The sequence below is a fragment of the Pteropus medius genome, unplaced genomic scaffold (genome assembly GCF_902729225.1).
Source record: "Pteropus medius unplaced genomic scaffold, Ma_sr-lr_union100, whole genome shotgun sequence".
NCBI classification, from domain to species: domain Eukaryota; kingdom Metazoa; phylum Chordata; class Mammalia; order Chiroptera; family Pteropodidae; genus Pteropus; species Pteropus medius.
In genome coordinates, this window is record NW_024351729.1 from 2,378,393 (window position 1) to 2,404,236 (window position 25,844).

General features: G+C 33.5%; 1 protein-coding gene across 4 annotated transcripts in view; it reads left to right on the forward strand.

The window, feature by feature from the left end:
* Positions 1–25,844, forward strand: part of GLS (glutaminase) — a 70,229-nt gene that overhangs the window by 40,612 nt on the left and 3,773 nt on the right. For 2 of the 4 annotated variants that reach the window (XM_039844279.1, XM_039844282.1), the window contains 5 exons: positions 1,177–1,308; positions 2,306–2,398; positions 24,178–24,239; positions 25,353–25,429; positions 25,515–25,578. In XM_039844279.1, the coding sequence (XP_039700213.1) occupies positions 1,177–1,308; positions 2,306–2,398; positions 24,178–24,239; positions 25,353–25,429; positions 25,515–25,578 (428 nt within the window). Of the gene's footprint in view, positions 1–1,176; positions 1,309–2,305; positions 2,399–3,374; positions 6,063–24,177; positions 24,240–25,352; positions 25,430–25,514; positions 25,579–25,844 lie in introns of those variants that run through there. The other 2 variants (XM_039844281.1, XM_039844280.1) reach the window with 2 other exon arrangements.

The window sequence follows — 25,844 nt, forward strand, 5'->3', positions numbered from 1 at the left end:
CATAGAAAAATAGATGCATTTACTATTATGCATCTCTCAACTCTAATAATTATCAGTAGATGACCAATCTTGTTTCATCTGTATGTACACCTGCTTCCCCTACCTTTGTCATAGTTCAGTCTATAATTTTAAATAATAAGGGCTCTGAAACCCACAGCACTGTTATTACACATTAAAAAATCCAAAAAAAGTTTAATCTTTAGTATCATCAAAATATTTGGTCAATGCTCAGATTATCTGGATTGTCTTATAAATTATTTTACAATGGGATGCAAATAGGGGCCTTACATTATTTTGATTGATTGAATATCTCTTTATTTTTCTTCTTTAATCTATAATGTTTTAATTTTGAAAAATTTTTAAACATAGAAAAATAGATGCATTTACTATTATGCATTTACTATTATTATAGTCTCCCTCCTTGACCTTTCTCTTTTTTCTTGTTATTTTTGGTTGAAAAAACTGGGTCATTTATCCTATACAATATCTCACAGTCGAGATTTTGTTTATGCCTTCCATTGTCTCATGTATTCCCTGTAAGTTGGAAGATCCCCATTCAGGTGATTTTTGTTTTGCTTAGTTTTGTGTGAAATTACTTCTAGCAAGAGGTACTCAATGTCTGAATGTTATAAGCCATTGATGAATACTACCCTGATGATATTTTGTCTTTTGTCATATTGTTACATTTTGCATAATGTAAACTTAAATGTTTTGAAGAGGATTAGTTTGAATTACCATCTTATCTGTTTCCTCAGAATTTCTGACAGAAGACCACAGAGACTCTTTTAATAAGATAGAATTTCTCATTATGTAATCATAAAATATTTTTCAAAAATAACTTTTTATACTTAAAATACACATTTAAAAAGTAATACGCATTTATTATAGAACAATTAGAAAATATAGTTAAAAAGGATAAAATAAAAACATAGTCCCACAATTTAGATGTAATCTACTTTCATTCCTTAGAGTATATCTTTATTTTAATATATCCCAACTGTTTTATAACTGTCTTTCATTTTGTATATTATAAACACGGACAACTTTTTTTAATGTTGGAATTCTACTGTATTGCTATATACCATAATTTTTTAACCAATTACCTTATTGTTGGACATAACTTTTCTTATTTTAAAAATGTTAACATAAATGTCCCTTTTTTCAAATTATTTTCAGGTTGGTCTTCCTGCAAAATCTGGAGTTGCTGGGGGCATTCTTTTAGTTGTACCCAATGTCATGGGCATGATGTGCTGGTCTCCCCCTCTGGACAAGATGGGCAACAGTGTTAAGGGAATTCACTTCTGTCATGTAAGCATGTTTTCTTAATGAAAATGATGATTGTATAAGTTGAGCCATCTAATGATCTTTTTACTTATTTTCATAATGAATTGATGGCACACTGCCTGCCTATCTGCTAGTTACTAGGTAGCCATGGAAATACTCACAGAAGACTTTGTATTACCTCAGCAAGGCACTTCTCATGTAATCATTCTCACAGAAAATGACATTTTTTTAAAGCTTTTATTTTAATTTTTGTGGTTATAATTAGTTTTCAGTTTCCAAAAGCCCAGCAAAAGATATTAAACCTGAAGTAATTTGAAACTCACATGAATGAAGATTATATATATAGTTTATTGTTTATATATAGTTTATATATAGTTTATTGTTTTTTTTAATCTGCATGGTTGAATGTCTTTATTCATAAACTGCCTTTAAAAGTCTTTTTTTTTAGGATATAAGCACTGCAACTTAAAATTGTTACTACTCTTAACTAATTCAGTATTTTATGTTGTTACCCAACTCTTGCTTCAATTTCAGCTTCTGGTTTATTTACATTTATTATGTCCCAGAGTCTGCACTGAGTGCTGTAATTTTTTCTGCAGACTTTCTTAATTAAAATTCTGATTTATTTTTCAGTTTTTTATATTCTGTAAAACTAGAGAATGACATTGGATTGGTTATAGACTATAATAGATTGTAACCAGAATATTTATATTTTTATATTTTTGTATTTTTTTATGAATATTTGAAAGAATTCTTTATTATAGTGCCAGTTTTACAGACAACGAAAGTTAAACAATTTGAGTGGTCGAGTCCTAGTCATGCTAGTAAGCTGTGTTCTCAAAGGTTATATTCATATCTTCTTATTTTGATATCAGTCTGCTTCTTGATGCATCATGATGCTTTGTTAACATGCAGTAGTGCTTTGAAGGAGATAGTAGTTAAGTTGGACAGTATTCGTATAATTTGTTAGATGATGAAAAATGAATAGCCTGTTTCTTATACCTATTTTGCTTCTTTACAGGATCTTGTTTCTCTGTGTAATTTCCATAACTATGATAATTTGAGACACTTTGCAAAAAAACTTGATCCTCGTAGAGAAGGTGGTGATCAAAGGGTAAGCAAAATTCTTAGATTATTATGTAATATGTAATTCACCAGTTTAAATAAAATTTAGTTTAATTGTTAATGGCCTTCTTACTTTGCTGACCACGAATGGGTATAAGCAAATTGTTGACATTTTCATCCTGGACTAGTAGTAGATAGATATTAAATATTGTTGTTTTACTTAAATTAAAACTGGTTAGCCTAGCAGCAGGGTTCCCTTCTTTTCTCCATTGTTTTGCTATTTTAAGCAATAGTTTAAAGAATTGATTCTGTTAAAAGAAGACACATTGGAAAGTGCTACATACCATAAAAAGAAAACCTGTTTTTACTCTTAGTATTTGTCATTATAGTCTTGAAGTTTATTTTGATGTGGATGGATATGTAAATGGGAAAAGGGGTTATAGTATTAGCAAGAGACCTTACAAAGCCTCATAATAAGTTTTATAAGCCACTGTAGATGAAATATTTTCCTATGAAGTTTTTAATGCAGTATTTTTAATGCAGTAATATAGTTTTTAATAAGATACTCTTATTTTGAAGTAATATTTTGTTATTAGTGTGCTTGGCTTCGTATTTTTACACATATTACTACTTTTTTAGAGCTAGTACTGAGTCAAGACTTAAATTTCAGGAAAGATTTTTTCATCTTTATAGTTGTTCATTGGACCAAGGGACTTATTTTAAGTTTTAAATAAATATCTTTGCATTTCATATGGAAAATGTTTATAGTAAAATTTCCTAATTAAACTTGAAGTTCATACGAAGCCCTTACAAGTAAAAAATATTTTTAATACATAAACTAAGTAAATTTTCCTATCATTAGTTCCAATCAAAGTAACTTCTAATAATATATGAGAATTATTCAGAGCCAACAGAATAGAAACTCTGAGAGTCACCATGAGTAACATGGAGCAGAACATCAAATGGTGGTGGGTGAAAATGTTAGCAGATTTTAATAACATTCATTGAAAAATACCGTTTTATAGCTTGGACCTTTCTTCACTCAAGTGCACTAATAAATTATGTATGTTGCTTGAACAACTAGCATTCCTTTGGACCATTGGACTATGAAAGTCTCCAACAAGAACTTGCTTTAAAAGAGACAGTATGGAAAAAAGTGTCACCTGAGTCAAATGAGGACATCTCTACAACTGTAGTATATAGAATGGAAAGTCTGGGAGAGAAAAGCTAAAAGAAATGAGTTCTAGTTTCAGAACATTCTTCATTTAACCTTTCGAACACCTTTAGCTTTTTTGCATACTATATATATTTATTTGAGTGTTTGTGTTCTTAACCTTGGGTGCTTGAGCCATAAAGCTATTTTTTTTCTTTTAATCTTTGTGTAAAGATAATAGATTAAAAAGTGGAATTGCCAGTTTTTTTTTAAGTAAATAAAGCACATTTGCTTTATTTAAAAAAATGCAAAAAGGAAAAAAAATAAAAAATTTTTTTCTTGGTGTAATGAAAATTTTAACTATAAAGTCAGGTAATCCCATTTAAAAATAGTAACAGAAATTGTGATTTTTTGGTTCTAAAATCCACACATTGAACTCATAAGTTTCATTATATTTTGTTTTTTCTTTTCTAATTTTAAAACTGACCTATCTTTAGTGGCAATAGGAAGTATTTCTATGCTAAATACAAAACTTTAAAAAAGACAAAATAGTGAATTCCAAATTATTTAATATAGCAGTAGACTATAAAATTAGCTTAAGTTTCCATTTTATGCCATTTTTAGAGATTGGCTCGGCTTTAAATTAAAAAAAAATTTTAAAAAATTTTATCAAATACTTTATAAGTTGTGTCTTTGCTTTTTTACTTTGCAGATCCTATGTTCTGTTAGAATTGTCATGTACAGGAGTGTGTTATGTTACTAAAACATTCCAGCCAAAGAATTTCAGATGTAAGATAATGACATGTTTCACTGTTAAGCTATAATGGTTACTTAGAAGGAGCAATAGTGAGTGTCTTCAAGTGAAATGTTTACCTAAACAATTTTATTTTCATATTATCCACATAACTTTTCTGTTATATTTAAGTATGAATAGTGAATCTTGGTTTTTAGCTTTTAATAATTTTATTCTAATAACTTCACAAATGCTAATGAATCTTTTATAATAAATTATAATAACATCTCATAAAGTTTGTTCTATTTGAACTCTTTTAGGGTACTTAGGAAATGAATTCAGTCTAAAGGTAGTAAGTATGCTGATAAAATATAGGTTAGATCTGAATCTTTTTGTTTGGTTATAGAAATGTAATATTAAGAATCAAAACTTGCTTTTAAGAGAAGGACTATAGGTTCTACACAAACTGATTTCAAATAATTTATGATATTTAAAGTCTGTCTTGGCAAAGCGTAAAATTCTGTAGGACCTATTCACACGTCTTCCTTCTTCCATATGCTTCTCTGGTTCTCCCTCCAGTTTCCCACACCTTCAAGGTATTTTATTTTATTTTATTTTTTAATTATTTTTAAGCATGTAAATTTTGGAGGGGTAGGAATGGAGTCTAGAGAAGAACTTGATAGTTTCTTAATATCATGGCACACATGTCGTAAAATTTGTAAAGTAAATAAAGAGTATAGCAAAAAAGATTTCACTGGATAATTTAGATACTAGTACAATTATAGATGTAGAAAATCCTGATCATATGATGTCTTGAGTTTGGGAACTATGATATTAGGAAAAGAAGTTTCCTCCCAAAGGTGTTGATCAAAAGCCTTTTAGGCTAAGTATTAAAGCTGATATATATATGTTAAGTTTTAGAGGGTTTTACCAAATGGTTACTTGAATGTTCCTCTAATGTACAGATGCGTATCCTAACTGGATGCTTCTGGTTTGGCTGTTTACAGGAGAGTGGTGTGTTGGAATGCCTCACTCTGCTATACCTTTAGACAGTGTCATTTGTATTAGTTTCACCAGAGTCATTTGTGGTTTGGGAGCTAAATGCCTTAATTGATAGTTTGCAGAAAAGGCTTTTACCCCCCATATGCTCATTATTGTTGCATTTTACTATTTCATTTGTAGGTTAGTTTTACTTTATAAAATAAAAACTTAATGTTTTATATTCATTTTTGTATAGATTTCAAAATTATATTAATTTGTGGCACTTTAATTATGTTGATAAGTCTGAAATGCACAGTTATTAGTAAAGTAGGGTTATCTAAGCTGCTATGTTTATAGAATCCTGTTAAGGATGAGCATCCGAAAATTTTTGTAGGGAGGTATAAATGGAAGAAGAGGGAAGATATTGTGAATAGGCCCTCAAACTTTACTTAAAAAATAAAGAAAGAAAGAAATCTTTGCCAGATTTAAGGACATTATTTTGATTCCTTTAGTCTTTTTAATACCTTTTCAAATACAGTTCTTGAAAAGTACCAGTATTGTTAGATTTAATGTTTCATGCCATTACTGATTCTTGATATTCAAGCATTTAGAAATTAGCATATTTGTTTTTCTTTTTATTCATCATTAACATTTCATTTGAAATGCATATCCTTCCTGAAATACTTTATTTTTAGCATAAATGTTGTGCATTTTAATCTTCCTGTTTGGATTAAAACATTTGTGTTATTTAGCTTTCTTTCATTTGCTTTGTATATTTAATAATGTACCTTTTATTTTCCAGTATGCCTACTTTTTGTATTGTACAATAAATTTATTTCAAGCTGATTTTATTGTTTTTTTTTGTTTTTGTTTTTGTTTTTCTTTGATGAAAACATCTCCAGTATTTTAAGTACAACAAATAATTGGAATTTTAACTTAAAAAATTCTTTAAGAAGATACTATTAAAGTGTTTTATATTTTTAATTAATACTTGAGGCTGCTGTGAAGAGACCAGAAATACTCAAAAGGGCTTTGATTTTTTTTTTTTTTAATTGCAGCATAGTGTTGGAGTTTTTTGTGGGGAGGACTTTTTTCCTGCTGGTTGTACTAGGAGTATTTGAATAAAGACTTTTCTCCTAATTTTTTTTTTGTTATTTTTCTATTCAACAACTTAAAAAAAAAACAAACACAACCCTGTTTGTAGATTCTTTCTGCTTTCTTAAGATCAATATCACTGATGTTATTGACTATGTAATTGTTTTTTTATCTGTTATTTGGAGTAGGAAAAACATATTGCTAAATCAAATGAAGAGTACCATAATATTGCTTTAGCATACAACTGTCAATCTCAGTAGAATTTATATTGAATGGAGTAACTATAATGTAGAAATTTACCTTAGCTATTTTTAAAGAATTTAATTTTCAGAAGGAACTTAGTATATTTCCACAGCATGGTCCAAATTATAACAAGGCTCCATGCATTTGTAGGTCAATTATAGTACTTAAAATTTTTCTGACGAAATTTGCCATTTCTATCCAGAGGAGATATCCAAAAAATATTGTAGAAGTTTTAAAACCGAAGGAAAACTACTGTTGTTTACAGGAATTTGTATTTCTCTGTGGGATTTTTTCATAAAGTTCTTTAGGGACTAGTAAATAAAGATTTTGTGTTTCGGTATACTTAGTATATAACAGTTTATGATTACATTGGGGGTTTTTTTTGTTTGTTTTTTGATTATTGCTGGTGGTGTTTTAAACCCATTTGAAGCAAAAGGAGAAGTGACTCAAAGAGCTCAGTGATCTTGGTCTGACAGTGTAGAGTTTCATAGGCATGTATGTATGTGGAAAGAACCACTGATAGAGACTGATGTGTCGGTCTATAGCATGATAATTTATATATAATATATGTGTTGTATGTGTTTATGTGTATATCTGTCTGTAAATATCTATCTTTCCATCCATCCATCCATCCATCCATCTACCCATCCAGATTCTGAACATCAGCAGAAGTCCTTTCTACATAAGTATGTTATGTATCATGGTTCATTGATCTATTCTTATTCCTAGTTTTGTCATAAAAGAACTAATATTTTTGCTGCCCCAGAATTTATAAAATATAACATACTTGTTCAATTTAGCTTTAATGATTTGCGGTTTCTGTTGTTGCTCTCATTCACTACCAGCACTATCCAGGGTGAGAGAGTAACAATATTGAGTAACGCCACAGAAGAGTGAGCAAGAACAGCAGATTTCATGTGGAAGTTGACTGCAAAAACAGTTTTTAAAGTTTAGTATATAAAAAGATTGTATTTAACTTGAATAATGTACTTCTTAGTTTGAGCAGTTTTCTTGATAGAATAGTTTATTCTAAAAATTATGCAGAATTTTTTTGTTTTAAGAATCAGTTTTACTGTTCATTTGTAAAAATTTTGGTTTTTCTCCTAGAGGTCTTGAAAAAGCAAGAATGCATTTTTTAAAAAGTAATGTGATTTCTGCTTAGTTTCTTCACTATTTTATATTAAATATAGCATTATCGTATCATATAACCAAAACCAGATGAGTAATGAAATGCAACTTAAATTGCATCATGGCACATCCCTCAGATTTTCAGTTAGGTTTAGTCAGAATAGACTTTAGCTTAGTCCATTTTCTGTCATGGAGTTCAAAGGCAAAATTATACATCAACATACATTCAAGTGTATCAAGTTCAACCACATCTATTTGAAATTTTAACAGTTATAACGTTTTTTACACTACTTAGAAATGGAAGGAATTTCATGGTACTGCGAAAAGTGTTTTTTTTTATCCCTCTTCTCCCTCCTGCTACCATCCCCCAAGTATTTTATTAATGCGAATACCAGGCAATGCACATGACTTGAAGAAATTTAGAAATTATACTGTCTTAGTCTGGATTTCTGTTTTTAAAACTACTACATGGACATCTTGGGCAAAATCTAACATAAACAGAGCTGTCAAAACTTGATGTTTCTCAGAGTCCTTAACTTCTTAAATAGTAATAGAAAAATTACTAATTTTTTAAACAGAAGACGTTAAGTAGATTGCTCATAAATCTTTATATTTATTTAATGAAGTGATTCTGTTACTATGGTCTTTTCTATTTATATTTGTGAGCATATGAAAGGAAGGAAATTTTTTAAGATTGACTTAGTTTACCGTTTCTTTCGAAGATTGCCCTTTCTATAAGCTTTATAAGTTGTACCTGTAGAGGTTTTTAACATATGCAAAATGTCTAAAGCCTATGTTGATTAAAACTTTTATAATGGCTTCCTAATCCCATAACCTTTAATTAAAATGCATAGGATACTAATTAGCACTTAGGCACATTGCTTTTTTGGTAGTATCTGTGATCTTTTTGCATAAATTATAAAACACTCTTTACTGAGAACTGTTAGGTATTGGTTAAATTTAAAACTGAACAAATTTATGATCCTTGAGGCCAAGTGCTACAATGAACTATATAAGCAGTTCAGGTTGGAGGCTCATGGGAAAGAGTAATGAAAAGACAAATCCTGGCACTTGATCTCATATAACACTGTTGCTACATTATTTGACTATAAATCACATTTACCAATTTGGAAACTTTTTAGTTAAAATCTCAATGGTAAGAATAATTTTTAAGCCAGATTTTAATATCTGAGGACATAATTTCTCTGGAAACTTTATTATTAAAAATAGTGATTTTTCTTAAAATTAAATAATTTACCTACTGAAATACTTTAAACCCTAGTACTTCAGTTGATTGAAATTGTCTGGAAGGCTTAGCTTGTGAAAGGAAAAATTCTTAGCTGACACAGTTTTAAATTTCTGTTTTCATGTTACATTTCTGGTGATTTTTGTTTATATTACAAAAATCTCTTTCCAGCAATTCCACTTGGAACCCCGAATTATAATTCATATTCTGTAGACAGCTGAAGAATTTGTTTTATTTTTAGTACATAGTTCAACCTTTCCAGATCTTTGATGTTCTTTCATTTGCTATAATCTTGTAATTTATTAGAATCAAATAATTGAGCTCGAAAGTAATCTTAAAGGTTATCTGGTGCGAGCTGCCACTCCACCCAACCCCCTTTTCCAGGTTTCTTAGCACCTTGCTTTCTCAATTAATATACTTACTTTTTTTTCCTCCTCTTTTTTGACAGTGTTGGTCTGTTTTGTGTTTTGTTGGGAGAGACTTTCTTTGTTTTTCATTTTTAACGAGAGTAATTGGCAGTAGTTAATATAAGTTATTTGGCAGACTGATAACATCAGTGTTTATTAAAACTACTTAATTGTATTTTTCTATTAAACAGTTATATACCACAGTTTGTAAAGACTGATAAAATTAGAAGTGAATGGTACAATTATACAGTAGTTCTAAAAATAAAACATTACCCCGGAACCTTTGAAAGTGTAGCAGAAATGTGACTCTAAAAATAAATGTTGTACCATTGGCTTTTTAAAATAAATTCCTTTGGGGAAATATATAAATAACAAGATTTTAAATAAGAAAAGATTATTAAAGTGCTAAACAAATGTTTTCTAAAAAGAATTTTTTTTTCTTTGCAGGTTAGCTTTTATCACCACATACCATGCAAAACATATAGCTACTTCCCTTGTTTTTATTTTAGATATTGGATCTCTGAGTGGGTTCACATCAAGGGTCCTCATTTGTTTCATTATTTATTGTGTATGTTGTCCTCAGTACCCATCTCTATTTCATAATTCTGGGATTTTTATTTTTTACTTATGAAGGAAATGTATATTCTTGAAATGCATTAATTTTTTAAAAAACCTTTGTTGACTTATAAATGTTAAAACAAATATTGTTACTCTGAAAAAGTACTGGCTTCTTAATTCTCAAAATTTAAACTTGTCTAGATAAGCTCTGCTCCCCACAAGTTTATGTGGGTAAGAACATGAACTTTTAAGAGACTGGTTCTCATTCAGTATAAACTCTGCTTGCTTTCACATTATACCTATTAGAATGATGCTGAAATATTAGCATTAATTATGAAAGTGTAACTACTGTTTGGACCATTCCATTGTAAACTCAAAATTAAAATCAGGATCTTTAGCCTCTTAAACTTTTCTTTAGGTTAGAATTAGTAGTTTTCATTGTTTTACGTGTACCTTTCATGAATCATCACTAAGGGGCAATAACAAATTGTCCTCTGAGGGGATAGCATAAAACTTAAGAAGTCTTGACTTTCTTCCATTAAATGAAATTAATGATGTATAAAACCATGGTACTCCATCCAAGGTCTATTGTTCTGTTTCTCACAGTCACTCAGAATTAAAGATCTTAATATTTTGAAATACTCAGAATATATTAATTTTAAGTATTTGTTTTCATCCTTTCCTATCATAATTCACTTTTGGCTGAAAATCGGGTATTTAAAAAAGTATATCAAAGTTCTCATAAAGTGGGTTTTCATTTTCAAATCTTTATATTGCCGATATGTTCATTACCAAATCTTTTAATATTGACATTCACCATCTAGTTTTATTTTCTTTCAAAAGTAAAAAAAATAATAAAATCTCAACTTTTTTTCAATATAATACAGCTTATTGTTGGTCATTTATTCACATTCAACCCCCAGTACATGCATCCATGGGTCCAATTTTATGCACAAGATTTATAACTCAAAGACATGAACTAAATATTGTTTCTACTTGGAATTGAGGTGAATAAATGTTACATTTTCTGCACAAGGAAACTTTATTGACATCTCGTCAGGAAATGACAGTACAAGTGATTTTAAAATTATATGATGACCAATACTAATATTCTGATCAAACCAATAAAATATTTCTGCCTTAATGTCTCTCTTTTTTTTTTTTTTTAACCTTAAAGAGAAGCTTTAGAGAATGGTTTTAAGGAGATTAACTTCCTATTTACCTATTTGTGAAGTGTTTCAATTAAAACAAGCTATTACAACAGAACTTAGAGTATGTATGACTTTTTGCTTTTTCACCTTGAGAAACAAAGGAGAAAGAAAACTAATTTGCTATGTTTTTAACCAAGAAATAAAAACTTGAGAAGTTTTCATTTTTATTTCGTCACTGTTGTGCAGTTTATTTTACATCCACCATATATGTCTGCCGCAGAATCAGCACTTGTTTATTGGTATCCCTTACATGTTAGATTTTGTTATGTAATAGTCTACTTACTCATATGTGTTAGTGCCTTTACCTTGTACTTAGGGGCTCTGGATAAAAGGCTGCTGCTCTGTTTGCGTGTTGAATTTTGTAGTTTTTGCTTTGCAAAAATTCTTTAGTGCCATTGTGAGGCTTAGAATTTTGTGTTAAGAATTTGGTATCTTCTGCAAAAGTTCTTAATAGATCGAAACTTTGGTTTATCCAGTGCGTTTTGGATTTAAATAGCATCAATGTGTATTAGGTGGTTGGGCATGAGGTAGGTAGCCCAATGTGATATACCATATACATGAACTTCTGAAGTTAATTTTTGCCTTACAAGTCTATGTAATACGTTCATAATATGTTTCAATGTTTTTAAAACATAGTGTTTACCAGTTCTATGACTAAACTGTTCCTTCTCCAGAGAAAGAGTAAAATTAGCTACAGAAAGATGTGCCATTCTAATTCATTCTGACATATGACAGTAAACCATAACAGTTGATCCCTTGAAAATCTTAATCATAGGTTTGAAGTTACCATACATACCTAAAATTGGCGATGATTTAAAATGGAAAAGAATGTCCATCCATGCCTATTGCCTGTGCCCAAAAACCTTGGAAGTCTAGAAGAGTACCTTTGTCAGTTCCTTATCACAGAAAGCTTAGCAGTGTGCAAACTAGAACTGAGTGCATAGTGATCAGTCCTTAAAAGTGTGGGCCTAAGCCCAGGTAACCTGGGTTTGTCCAGGCATTCCAGTTTGCTAACAGAAAAATCCTGTTGTTTCTATAGATTTCCACTTTTGCTTCCAATGTCAACAGTTTCAGTCAACTCTAGCAACAAGGCATGCACAATACGCCATCAGCAGACACATAACATAGTAACATCAAAATTTTGAATAGCATGGCTTTTAGGATAATTGGTAATAACTAGTACTTATTGTGACTAACTGTGGGTCAGCCATCAGTGCAAAGCATGTTCTGAGAGTTTTAATCCTCATAAAGTCTATGAAGTAGGTACTGTTATTACCTCTATAGAGTTATGTAAATCAGATTCTAAGTTCCCTAAGGTCACATAGCTTTAAGGTGTATAGAACCAGGATTTGCACCCAGGCAGTTCTGGTTCCAGAGCCCATTCTCTTGACTATAGACTACTGTTTTCCATTGCAAAATGTAACTGGAGCAAACTATGTGTCCTTATTAATAAAAGCGAGATATTCTATGAAAATTTAAGGACAGTAACAACTTCAAAGTACCTTGAGAGATCAAGAATTTATCCTATATTAAACAAGGTTCTGTGATGATTTCATTTTTCACTATAACTTACATAATGCAGGCTTACTTAATTTACATAATGATATCTTCATCCCATATCACTAATATTCTGTGATTTTAATATATGCATTTATGTATTTCACTCATAGAAAAGAAATTCCTATCACCAAAGATCCTTTCACTGAAAACTAGTTGTGATGGGAGACCACTGGAGAACTTTGAGCAGACACAATTTGACATGATCACATTTATCGTCTAAAGTATTTATCAAAGTGGGGAAATTAACTCCAATATTACTTGACTCTATAGAGGATAAAGTTAATCCTATATCTTACCATTAAAATCATTCTTTAGCCTGGCTCTATTGTAGATATAAATGCTTTTCATTACTTAAAAAATGTCCTTATTGTATATTCCTACAGCATTAAGTATAAATTAGTATGTTAGCACTAAAAGCTGATGTTTATTGTAATGCCTTATTTATTTTAGAAGATACATTTTTAAATCCTTTTGTTTGTTTCCTCTAAATATCTATCAGCTAAACTCAATTTATTAAAACCTTTATAAACTCTGACTCTAGAGCTTTTCAGGGCTCAAAGGAGGCGTTTTCATTAATTGTATTTATATGTAACAGTTCTATGATGTAGAACATCCAAAAATGAATTTCTTTGTTCACATCTGCACTTGTTTTTAAAACGGGTTTTTTTTTTTTTGGAAACCAACAAAATTAAAATGATTCAGTGTTGAAAAGATGGAATTTTCTATCATCATCTGGAGCCATTTACAGTTATCTTTTGTATATGTGTTTTATTTTTAATTTAATGACTTAAATATAAGCAAAATTGCAAAAAAAGTGCCTTGTATACTGAACTGTGAAGAAACACAATTCTGCTATTAAAGTATATCTAAAAAATCATTTCTTCCTCCCCAACGCCCTTATTCTGGCAAGTTGGCAGTGCATGTGCCCATTTTCCTATTAAGTTCCCCGTCAGTATTGTTTTTGTACTCATGTTATGGTATGAGTGGCCAAATAGCTTGTTCTTTTTATGAAGTTGCTTTCCCACTTAGGTAGCTTGTAAGAAAGTGGCCAGGGCTCTTCCGGTTTCTAAGTTTCCATTTCAATGTCCCTGTCGTTACCAAACAATTTTTCATCTCTTCTATATACTAGAGATTTTGTTTTCCCATTGTGTGCGTTTTCTCCTCTTCATTTCTGGTACTATATGTAGGTCCCTCAGTAATGTTCAAGATCACATCAAGGAAATTATATAGCAAGAAAATTGATATATAACATTTAAAATGTTTTCTTTCTATTAAGAACCAGTTATCCCCTAGTATTTCATTTTCGTTTAAACAGCACACAAACAGTTCGAGATACCTAGCCAATTTAATTTGATGGAGTAGTTCAGATTTTATATGAATTAACCTTAGCATTACCCTGTTCATTATTCATTCACTAATTCATTCAACTGATATTTACTTCTTGCCTTTTATGGGCCAGAAATTTCAAAGTGCTTAGGATATTCAGTGGTTAATGAGACAAGTATGACCCAGTTCTTGGTGTTTACAATCTAGAAGAAGATGCAGACATTGAATATGTAATTACTAAATTGAAGCGGTGATAAGTGATTTGTCCATGCAGATACATGTTAATCTAGTTCATTTTAACTGTTCTAAAGGAAATGAAATGGTATATACCATATGACATCATTTTTATGCGCCCATAACAGATTTTGTGAGACAATACACAACGTAGTTAAAGAACATATACACCAGTCATCAGTGAAGCTTACCTTGGGGAGGAAGGGGAATGGATGCAGGGGGAGTAGTTAGCTGTCTATAACATTTTATTCCAGGCAGGGGATTTTAGAGCATTTACCAGAAACTATTAACAGTAGGCTTTGGAATCTACTTTAGACTCAACCTATGTGGAAGACATTCGTTTAGAATTTGGTTCTACTTAAAGAATTTTCAACTTGGATACATAGATTACAAGTGAGTCCTATGTATAATTTTGCTATGTCCATCAATACAATAAAATATTACTGATAAGAATTATAAATGTTAAAGATAGGTGCTAAGCAGTACTATGATAAGGCCCTAAGAATAGTGCTGGAGTGATTTTTTTTTTTTTTTTGGCATATACATGGGTTTTTTTCCCCCTTGAATGTTACATTATTTTTAAGGGTCTTAAAAATATCCTATTCTCCAGCAGCTTCTTTGTACTATATGCTGGAGGAACATGTTATATTGAACAGTAATCGAATTAGAATGTCTGTGGAAGCACTTTGAAAAGTACGTAGTACTAGAGAAACATATCATTAATACAGCACTTCTGTGTGTGTTGTCCATAAAGAACACATGTTGGGCTTTTCACAAAACAACTGAAATAAACATTAAAGAATGGACAGAATTAAGTATGGTTCTCTGGAGACCACTGGAAATAAGGAGTTTTCTTTATAAAATCAAAGCAGTTGGTAGGGATAGATTGTGGTTGGAATAACTATAAAACCTCATGTATACATTCCGTGCTTTGTTATATTTAGGGCATGCAGAGGAGAGAGACGTCCTTTAGGTTGAAACCGTAATTCTGCCTCTATCACTATGAAAACTTGTTAAATGTTTCCTGGCAGAAAGAGAACCCTATCTCTCTTCAGGTACCTTATTTGTATGTATTTAAACTTTTTATCAGACTGTAAGAATCTATTGATTCCAGTGGCCCTGATTTTCTTTTCTTTTGTAATATGTCTAAGAATTGGTGACCAATTCTCTTCGATATGCTTTGCTTTTAGTTTCTTTGATTCTCGGGTTTTATGTACTTTTTTAAAATTAATAATTATAAATAAACATGACACTTTATCATGCCAGAGGTGTGGTACCTCATCCTCATCTGAACACTAACGTGCTATTAACAAATCTTCATGAAGCATTACAAATATTTGTATAAGAGAGGAGCAAACCAGGAAGGTAGTGAATAAGAAACTTTGATAGTTGTCTGTGCAGTACCAGTACTCAGGTCTGCCACAGAAAGTGCACGTCTGTCCTTCAGAGGAAGAGCTGCCTTTGCCCTCACTTATTTCTGTTTTTCTCCCATTTCCTGCTGCTTAATTGGGAGTGCTGTTTGTTAGACCACACAGAGATATATTGTTAGGTACTTTTATACTCATATGAAAGGAGAGTTGCTTATGAGCCCATTGGTATCTTTTTAGGCCATTCATTGGCATTTACCAGAATAATATGAGCCACTGAGATAAGAAGCTATTTATTTGCTGCCAATGTTGTAGCAGTCATGTCTGCTCTATTCACATGAACTCAAAACTCACATTTCATTTTAGAGACTTAAACTCAAAGAATAAAGATACCTTTAACATTTTTTTTCATTGTGGCATCAGTATACCAAATTGAATAAATTGTTTTGTTCTCTTATTTTCTCTTCAATTAAAAACAAACAAAAAACAAAAAACCTTTGGTTAGCATCTCAGTAGAAAATTAGTTTCTATGATTTTTGTATAAATTGTTTCTTAATTGCAATTTTCTGATTTCCCATCAACATATTTTAGTTTTAATATTATATTGGTGAGGAAATCTCATCTCAGGTTTTCTTAGGAAATCTCTTGTCCTTCTAGATAGTACTGGTGGAGAGCACGGACCCCAGCACCAGGCCAGCTATGCTCGAGCCTTCTTTCTGCCACTTACCAACATTATTACCTTGCTCAAGTTTTAAACATGCTAGGCTTCAGTTCCCTATCCTTTGAATAATAGTAACAGGGATAATAATAAAGTACTTAGCTGAGTCCCGGAAGATTAGGTGTTTCAAATGTGCTATTTTGTTGTAAATAAAATCTGAATTTTTTGTTTTTGTGGATTGTCAGATTTTTTTTTTTGATAACAACACTTAGTTTAAGAAAAAGTAAAATTTCATTGAGAAATTTTGAAAGTGGTATGCTTAGATTTATTAGCTAATCAAGAGCAGAATACAGTGATTGGAGCTCACGTTTTTAAGACTGTATTTTAGAAATGAAACTTTCCCATTCAACTTATCTTTCTTTATTAAAATTACCGTATGAGAACCTCCTGCATTTGTGTAAACATTTGGAAATATGGTCATGAAATTGCTGAACTGTTATTCCCATAAAGGACTTTCTCTAATCCTCTAATCATGCCAGTTTGGATTAGTTTTGTCTATATATAGTATATTAATAATCGTGTCTGAATAAATCACTAGAAAGCTTAGGAACATGTGGCCTCATACTCAGTCTAATCATAAAAGTACTGTAATTTTGTTTTACACAGCCATATGAATATTAAATCAGCTCAATAGTAAGGGGAAAAGGAAATACCATTGATCACATACATATTGTACAGGTTTATATTTCTACCGTGTCAGCAAGTGGTTGATTTACATTTGGTGGTGACTTAAAAATTCTTTAGCTGTACTATAATGGGTTTGTATTTTTAAACCAGACCTTAAGAAAAATATTTATAAAAGAAGGCTAAAAACGTATTTTTATTTAAAGGCTATAAAAGGCCAGGTCGGAGTGAAGCTTTTAAAACAAAATTGGATCTGGAGTGATGATGGTTTATTTAACAGATGACGAAGAGTATCTGTGCTGGGGCAACAGATACTGTAGTGACCTGGAAATGCGAGAGCAGCTTACGTCAAACTGAAAGTGCTAGAAACAGAAGGATGGTTTTTCAGTTACCTACTTTTTAAAAAAAATTTTTTATTAAAGTCTTTTCAAAAGAACTGAATTAGTCTTTGTATGAGTGAAGGCAGAAACTAAAAATGAAAACCAAGGAAAGCCACAGTTTTGCAGTGCGTAACAGACTTGGAAGTAAAATACGACAACTGCAAAGCCAATGACTCAGTCTTTCCTCCCTCCCACTCTCCTTCCCTCCCTCCTCAGTATCACCTCCTCTCCCTTCTCTGCTCCTTCCCTCCCGTGTTCCCTTCCTTCCTCTCGATGTTTAGCAGAGAGAGAACCTTTATGGCTTAGAGCTAAATTGCTATTTAATCCTTTGGTTTCCTTCTATCCTTTGGATAACAGTTTGAGATCTATTAAGGGCTCACGTCATCACGAGGGAAGTGGGAATGTGTCTCAGCTGCATCAGTAATTCACATGCTATATGATCTTGAACTGAGGGCATTAACCTCAGTGGTAATAATAAATAAAATATATCTATTTTATAAACTGTCAGAGATGTTTAAAAACAATAAATTAAATTTGAATTTAAACTTGAATTTTTCAAGGTCATTCACTATGTAAACAAAGTGATATAACAATTGCTACTTGTACAGAATTAGGGTCTTTGGGAGGAGACAAAAGTCACACAATTCAACTTTTAAATAGGCTCAAAATGAATAGGAGACTGATAGGATTGGAGAGGTAGGAATGTCATGTTTTAGACTTGTAAAATTGATAAAATCTGCAACTGCTTCTAGCTATTTTGGAAAAAAGTGTGATTTCGATATTCCATGCATGCCAGTGTTAAATGAACTCATGAACTGTAACATTTTTGTCCTACTGTTGTCATGACTTTGTACAAATAAACTAAGATAAGGTTGTCTGGTTCTGGCAGGTTCTGATAAAGAGATCTGATAAGGAAAAATGTAGCAGTACTGGAAAATCTGCAGTATGAAAGGAAAACTATTAACATTTCCTTTATTAATTTTTAGTGACTCACCTGCCCAAGTGAAGTTTCTCTTTACTATGGGGAAGCGTATATTAAACATCAGAACACTTAACTCATATAGGCTACTGTTCGGCAGTATATGTTCTTTTCTTTGTACTGAGGAATGATTCATCAAAACACAGGTTCCATACTTCTGGCAGCTCCTTTTAACTCATTGTTTTCCGGACCTTGGCCTTCTTGACAGGTATTTTTAAATGAACATAAGTCAGGTATGCATTGGGGAAATAGGGGACTGAACCTCGATCAATTTTTAGCATACCTACATTCTTTTCAAAGAGTTGGCTTGGAGCTGGATGAGTCATCTGATAGGGTGGCTTCCTCCTTTAGTTTGGTTTGCCATGGTGGTCATTCCAGAGGGTGTGGTAGTTCAGTTGGGAATATTTGTGTAACTCTTCTAACAGACCAGTAACTGGTCTGTCCCTAAATAAGATAGCACTACATCTGCTGTCTCAAAACTATCAGACTATTCCATTTTCTTAACATTCTACTCAGCTCATTTCATGATGTATGCAAACCTAGGGATATAGGTGGCTATTTGTTGGAGTAAAGAGGCATTTGTGGTTTTAATTTTAAATGGTTATATGCATGCTACCTCCTCGTGTTTGTCTGTCTTGGAGTAAATGACACTCCCATCTTCTGAGTTGGACTGAATTCAGCCCCACAGCTATCCTTTTGTTTTCATGAGAAGAATACTAAGCCCTCTGTGTTACCTTTTAATAGTTTTTTTTTTTTTAAGGCAAGCTAATAGGTTCTCCCTCTGACCTCATCTGTCAGCAAAGCCTTTTGTACATTAAAGTTATATGATTTATTCTCATTTTATATATATCTCTGAATGTGCTTGTGAATAAAGTATTAATATACTCTCAATAGTTGTTATAGTTATTCTAAAATCAGCCTTTCTTGGGCCTTATTAATAAAGAATTTATTGTTAGAACTTTGTGATACATAGTAAGTGATAACATACTATATATAATACAGTATCTTCAAACTAGCTTGGTCTAAATTCAGAATTGGAAATAAAAGATGTAGTTCATGCATACAGTCACTGAAATAGGTCAAGGACTTATTGTTTAGGACTAATACACTTAAAGAATAAGAACTGTAGGTAGCTACTGTATTAATGCTATGCACATCAGAGTTCTGGATTTCTCTTGAGTAGTAGGGAAATAAGATACAGAAGTAAACATACCATGTGTGATAGTGCCGAATGTATGAGAAAGAGATGACTTCTGATTTAAGAGATTGGAGTGGAGTTCACAGGAGAAGGGTTAAGAATATATTGCATTGAGACGTGGGTGGAGAGAAGATGCTTTCAGGCAATAAATGGTATGGACTGTAGCTTATAGGAAGAGAAATTACCTTCAGGATGGTAGTGGGAAAGAAGACACCTAACCGATGACTCCTTGGCACATGCCGTCACGAAACATTGTGTAGGCAATGGGCAACCAGCTACATGGGTGATGAATGCTGGGATACCTAGGGAAGTGTGGCAGCAAAGAAGGGGCTTTCAGTATTTGAAGCTACCCCTTGAGGGAAGGGAAAGATTTGATTATGAATCTAGGTGTTCCCAAAAGGAGAGGAAGAAGAATAGACACTAAGATGAAAATAAGAACTTAGTAAGATCCATTTTGCTCTGTTGAGGTTGAGAGAAAATTAAGACTGAAGAATCTTGAATGTGAGACTAAGGAATTTATCAGAAATGATTTGGGGATTTTTTAACACTCCCCAAATGACTCCCTTGCCGAGAAACCTTTAGTGGTTAGAGCAATGTTTTGTGAAGATGAGTAGAAGTATGTGGAAAAGGTCTGGTGAGTGGAAGAAGGACTGGAAGCAGAGGCACCAGTTAGGAGGACTGAATAAATTTGCTAGTGCCATTCAAAGAAGTAAAGTTAAGGGAGGTAGAAGAATTAATAATGATTATAACTTAATCCCCAAATGGTGCCAATAATTTGAATATTTGATGCCTTGGGAGAAAATATTCTTTTAGTCAATCAACACTTTTTTAAAAATTGGAATAGTGAGATGTAATTGACATTTAATTAAGTTTAAGGTATACAATGTATTGATTTGAGTCGACATCTATTTAATGAACCACCTATTATGTGTGGTAGGCATGGGGTTATAGTGGGGAAAAGAAAAAACAGTCTCTGCCCACATGGAGCTTACATTTAATGGGGGAAAGAGACAAATTGTGTGTGCGTGAGCGTGAGCATGCATCAGATAATGATAAGTGCTCTGAAGAGAAAAAGTAAGCAAGGTAGGGGATAAGGAGTGATGAAAAAAGAGGGCAGTGTTTTAAGAGTCTGTGAGATAACATCTGAGTAGAGACTGAATGAAATGAAGGAGGCAGTGTCCTCACTACCTGGAGAAAGAGCATCCCCAGCAGCAGCGCAGCAGGTGTAGCCTGGAGTGCCTGGAGACCAACAGAAAGACCACCTAAGGTAGAGCTGCAAGGGGCAGAATGGTCAGGAATGAGATATACAGTGTAACCAGGGAGTAGAGCATTTAGTGTCCCGAAAGCCATGGTTAAGAGTTTGAATCTTATTCTAGATATGATGGAAAGTCACTGGAAGTGTCACGATCTGTTTTTAAAAGATCCTTGTGGCAGCAGATTTGAACAGGAGGAAACGCAGTCATGCTCCACTTAACGAGGGGGATGCATTCTGAGAAATGTATTGTTGGGCGATTTCGTCATTGTGCTAACATCGTAGAGTGCACTTACACAAACCTAGATGGCATAGCCTAACACGCACCTAGGCTCTATGGCATATTGCTGTCGTATATGTGGTCCATTGGTTGACCCAAACGTCGTTATGTAGTGCATGTAGTTTGGAGGTTATTGCAATCCTCTTGGTGAGATAAAGTGGTGGCTCACAGCTTAGGACAATAGTAATGGAGGCGGTGAGAAGTGGTGGGATTCCAAATATGTTTTGGAGGCAGAATGTATTTGTTGACAAGCTGGATGTGGGTTATGAGAAATAGAATCAAGTAATACCTCCAGGGTCTATATGGTGGGTTTGTGTGAATTAGAAAAAGCTAGTTCTGTCTCTTGGCATACACAGACTCTCTCAGCACATATGTGAGAAGACTCCCTTTCTCCCGTACTTGGGTGCTGGACACCACAGTGGGGTGAGAGGAGCAAGGGCTACGTACACACATACTTGGCTGGGCATCCTTGCGGAGGGCTCAACCTGTGCGATCAAATGCAGCAGCCCTGGATGATGACTTGATTTTTGACCTGAGTAACTGGGTGAATTCTAGTGTCACCCTAAAATGAGGGAGACTGGAAGAGTAGCTAACTGGGGCAGGAGAAAAGGGAGGTGATTGAAATCAAGTTCTGTTTGGGGCATAAGTCTGAGATGCCTCAGTAGGCAGATGGATGTGGACTTCTGTAGCCCAGGTGGGAAGCCATCAGGGCTGTAGAGAGGCTTGCTGTTTTTGAATTTGAAATGACAGCATGACAAGCGAGTGGAGTTGTCGGTTTAAGGATTAGGAACAAAGATTAAAGATGTAGATTGCAAAGTCATTTTTCCCAAAGGAAGGTAAAAAACCTTTGAGGGAAATTATGTTGAAAAACAAGGGTCTGAAGGAGGGAGACTACTTTTGGAGAAGTATTAGGCAGTGGAAAGTGGGAAATGACTCTACAAAGCAACAAACAGGAGGAAGATCCAGAAAATCCGCATCACAGAAGGAATGAGAGGGTGGGGTGTTTTGGAGAGGTCAGAAATAATCAGGGCTTAAGAAGGCTGCTGGACATTTTGAGAATACTATTTAGAAGTAATAGTGGGTATGAAGTTAATTTGCAGGGAATTAAAAATACACACTCCTTTCAGAATATGTGCACTGAAGGCGATAATAGGATTATGTGTTGGTTTTTTAAAATAAGATGAAGTTGTGTTTGTATTAAGGGAGAGATAAGGGAACCAGTGAAGGAGGGAAAAGTTGAAGGTGCTAGAAAAAGAGATAAATGAGGGGAGCACGGTGAGAGGATCTGGAGGACATATGGTTGATAGAATAAGGAAAGAAGTCTCAGAAAAGAAGAAAGATACTTTTTGCTTTGAGGTTTGGAAGGAAGGAAGGGAGAATAGATATTAGAAGCAGGTATTTTGCATAACAGAGGAAGGAGAGTTGAGAACAGTTTATTGTCCTGGTAATTGTGATCGGGATCATCTGTTTTAGGGGTCCCCACTGGTATTAAAGGTCTGAAGAAAGTGTGAAAGGGAAACAAGAAGAAAAAAATGTCAAGCAGTTAGAAACATGGAGAATTAGTGATAGCTCAAGAACATAAGGGGAATTGACGGCTTCGAATTGATCCAATTTAAAAAGAAAGAAGAGCACTTTGAACAGTGGTCCATAATTCAGAAGAGTACATATCAAAATCACCTGGAGACTTTTTCAAAAGACTGTTTTCCCCAAAATGTAGAAATGGGAGGAGAGATGTTTATATATACTTTTAGAACATTCTGAGTGATTCCATACCCATTGAGATAACTGTTCTGGACTTAGGGTTAGCAGGAGATTGACTACAGAGTACAGGCTAGGCAGGGATAGTAAGGGGTAGCCAGAAAGGAAGCTAATGGACTGAAGGAGTAAGAGTAAGGTTTGTTTTTTTGTTTGTTTGGTTTTTTTTTTTTGTGATATCAATAGTAATAGTAACTATTAGTAAAATTTTAGTGCTAGTTAGGTTCCTATGCTGCAGAACTTTAGAGAGCCTTTCATATGTTCATGAATCCCCCAGAAGGAGTTTAATATTTTAAGAAAATATCTGACCACAGGAACTTTCACTGAGCATGGTTCCTGCAGAACACATTTTGAAAATGCCAAATTAGAGAAGTCCAGTAATGATTGGTTCCAGTGTGATTTAAAAGTTCACAGGTAGTGGGAAAGGGAAGCCATAGTAAAAAGGATGAATGTCCAACTTAAGATCTTGAAAGTAGCTCCCAGGGCTGTGTCTTTGTGGATAGCTGGGTTACTTTCCATCCCTCCAATAAACTTCTCTTTTCTACCATGGAGTCCAGGATCAGTTGGATCATTGATATTGAAGTTGCGAAGTATGAGACAAAAGTGGGAATTTATGAAGTGTTTACAGAGTATGTTCAATAGCTTAGTTTCTCAAAAATAGGGCTGGATAAAGTCTTTATGAAAGCAGACCAAAATCCAGTGGCCATTAGGATAACTAACCTTTTCCTTATAAGGACGAGAAAGTAGATAGTTGTCAAAAGGAAATACACTGTGAAGTCTTGGAGCACTAAAAGATCGGTGACTTAATATTTTGGGAGTTCACCCACCTTTTGAGCAGATGCAAGGTCATGGGCTTTGAGAATGCCCCAATCTGTACTGCCTGGTGAAGTACAAATTGCCCTTTCCTTAAGATGATTAATACTAAATATTGTCCCTTAAGATTTCCAAAGGAGCCAGTGATTGGTGAGGACAGGGATTACTGGCAGGGATTAGACATTTATACAGCATGACTTAGTTTTTAATGGTATGAGTTTTGTGAGTATACAGGTCAGCCCACAGTACTGAGATATAGTAAATGAGAAAGGTTCTAAACAATTTTCAATGGCCCCCCAACTGTGTGTTTCACAGGTCACGAGTTTCCACTCTTTTGCACTAATTGATATCATTGTTCTATTCCTTCCCTCATATGTCTTATCTTTATTGTTGAATTGCCCCTCATAATCCTTGATTTAAAAAGAAGATCACATGTGTGCATCCTTTTGGTTATAGAAGTGTAATAACTGTTTGCATAGGACTGAGCTAAAGCGTTCAGAGCACGGGGAAATCACTTACCAGTGACAATCGTACATTCTACGTATTTATTTTCCCTTGTGGATGCTTGAACTTTCTTTTCTTCACAGGTAAAGTCAGTGATAAACCTTTTGTTTGCTGCATATACTGGAGATGTATCTGCACTTCGAAGGTATGTTAACAGAGTGAATTAGCATATGGTTTACAGATGTTTATGAAGTGCTTCTGGGCAAATGGCCATTTTAAGACTAAAATCTCATTTCCATTTCCCTCTAATAAAAATGACTGAAACAAATGTATACTAAATCCCTACTTCCAGCACTTAGGCTTGCTGTGCAGTCCTGTCCTTTATCAACCTGTCAGAGCCCAGGTCTCTGTTTTCCCAAGAAGTAACTGTTCAGTAATTTACTATTAGTGTTAATTAGTATTTAGTGCTTTACTGGAATTGGATAACGCCTTCTCAGCCCCCATCTACCCTCCGTTCCTCATCTCTGGAGGTGAGGGGGTGGGCAAATAGGGGTATTTGGTGTTCTGTGGATCACTAGGGTTAGAAAGATCACAGAGTACTGTTTGTTTAACATAAGGTCTCTTGTAGAGTTGCAACTGCACTTTAACGTGGAAAAATGTCTTATGCTTAATTTCCACCTTTGCTTTAAAGTCTTATTAGTACTTGTATCAACAACAGTGTATTATACACTTCAGTTATTAAGAGACTAGATCTAATGTTCTCACCACAAAAAAAATGATAATTATGTGACATGATGGAGATGTTAGCTAACGCTTCATCGCTTGCAACATATAAATGTGTCAAATGAACACATTGTACACCTTAAACTTACATGTCATGTCGATTATATCAAAAAATGCTAAAAAATTTTTTAAATAAAATCTGACTAGTACTTGTAAACTACAGACTGTAAAATGTTAAAGAATGGGGAATCTTAGTGAAAACATTTAAATTTAGGTATTAGTTTCTTGCCTTTCAGAGGCACAAACTTTGGTACAGTTGTGCTATTATTTCGGAGTTTTGAACAATAATGTAAAGAAGCTAAATTGTGTGAGAGTTGAACGTTTCCTCTTACCCCTAAAGAGCAAAGCTAAGGAAGAGCGGTCAAGTGGCATCTGCCCAAGGTGCTTGTGTGCCGGTTCCCATTAATGAGTCTGCTGAGGGATGGCACCTGTCTCACAGAGCCTTAGACTGAACTGCTGGAGTCAATGTTATGACTGTGAATTAAATTTTACATTTATATATATAAAATGAATAGCTGTGCTTCCAAATTTTCAGATTTGCTTTGTCAGCCATGGATATGGAACAGCGAGACTACGATTCTAGAACAGCACTCCATGTAGCTGCTGCAGAGGGTAATTCTGTGAACCTCTTGTCTATTTCTTTTTTCACTTAATTTCTACTCAATACTAAAATCCACTTGTTTTGTTTTGGATATAGGTCACGTTGAAGTTGTCAAATTCTTGCTGGAAGCCTGCAAAGTAAACCCTTTCCCCAAGGATAGGTGAGCACCAATGTTACCTTCTAACGTATAACTGGCAAGTCAGTGTTTTATTATGCAGGGGCATAATGGTTGCGATGATAAAATCACTGGGTATATATTGGAGACATTCTAGAACTTGGTATGGTGCCTTATAAAGGCAACAACAAAACCTTGTTTCTGCTAGGAAGATCGTTTTCCTTCCCATATCCAATTTCTTCTCTAGGAATAGTCTCTTATTTAGACTTTTTTCAGGTTGGTTTGACTGTCAGTCAATACACTGTATGACG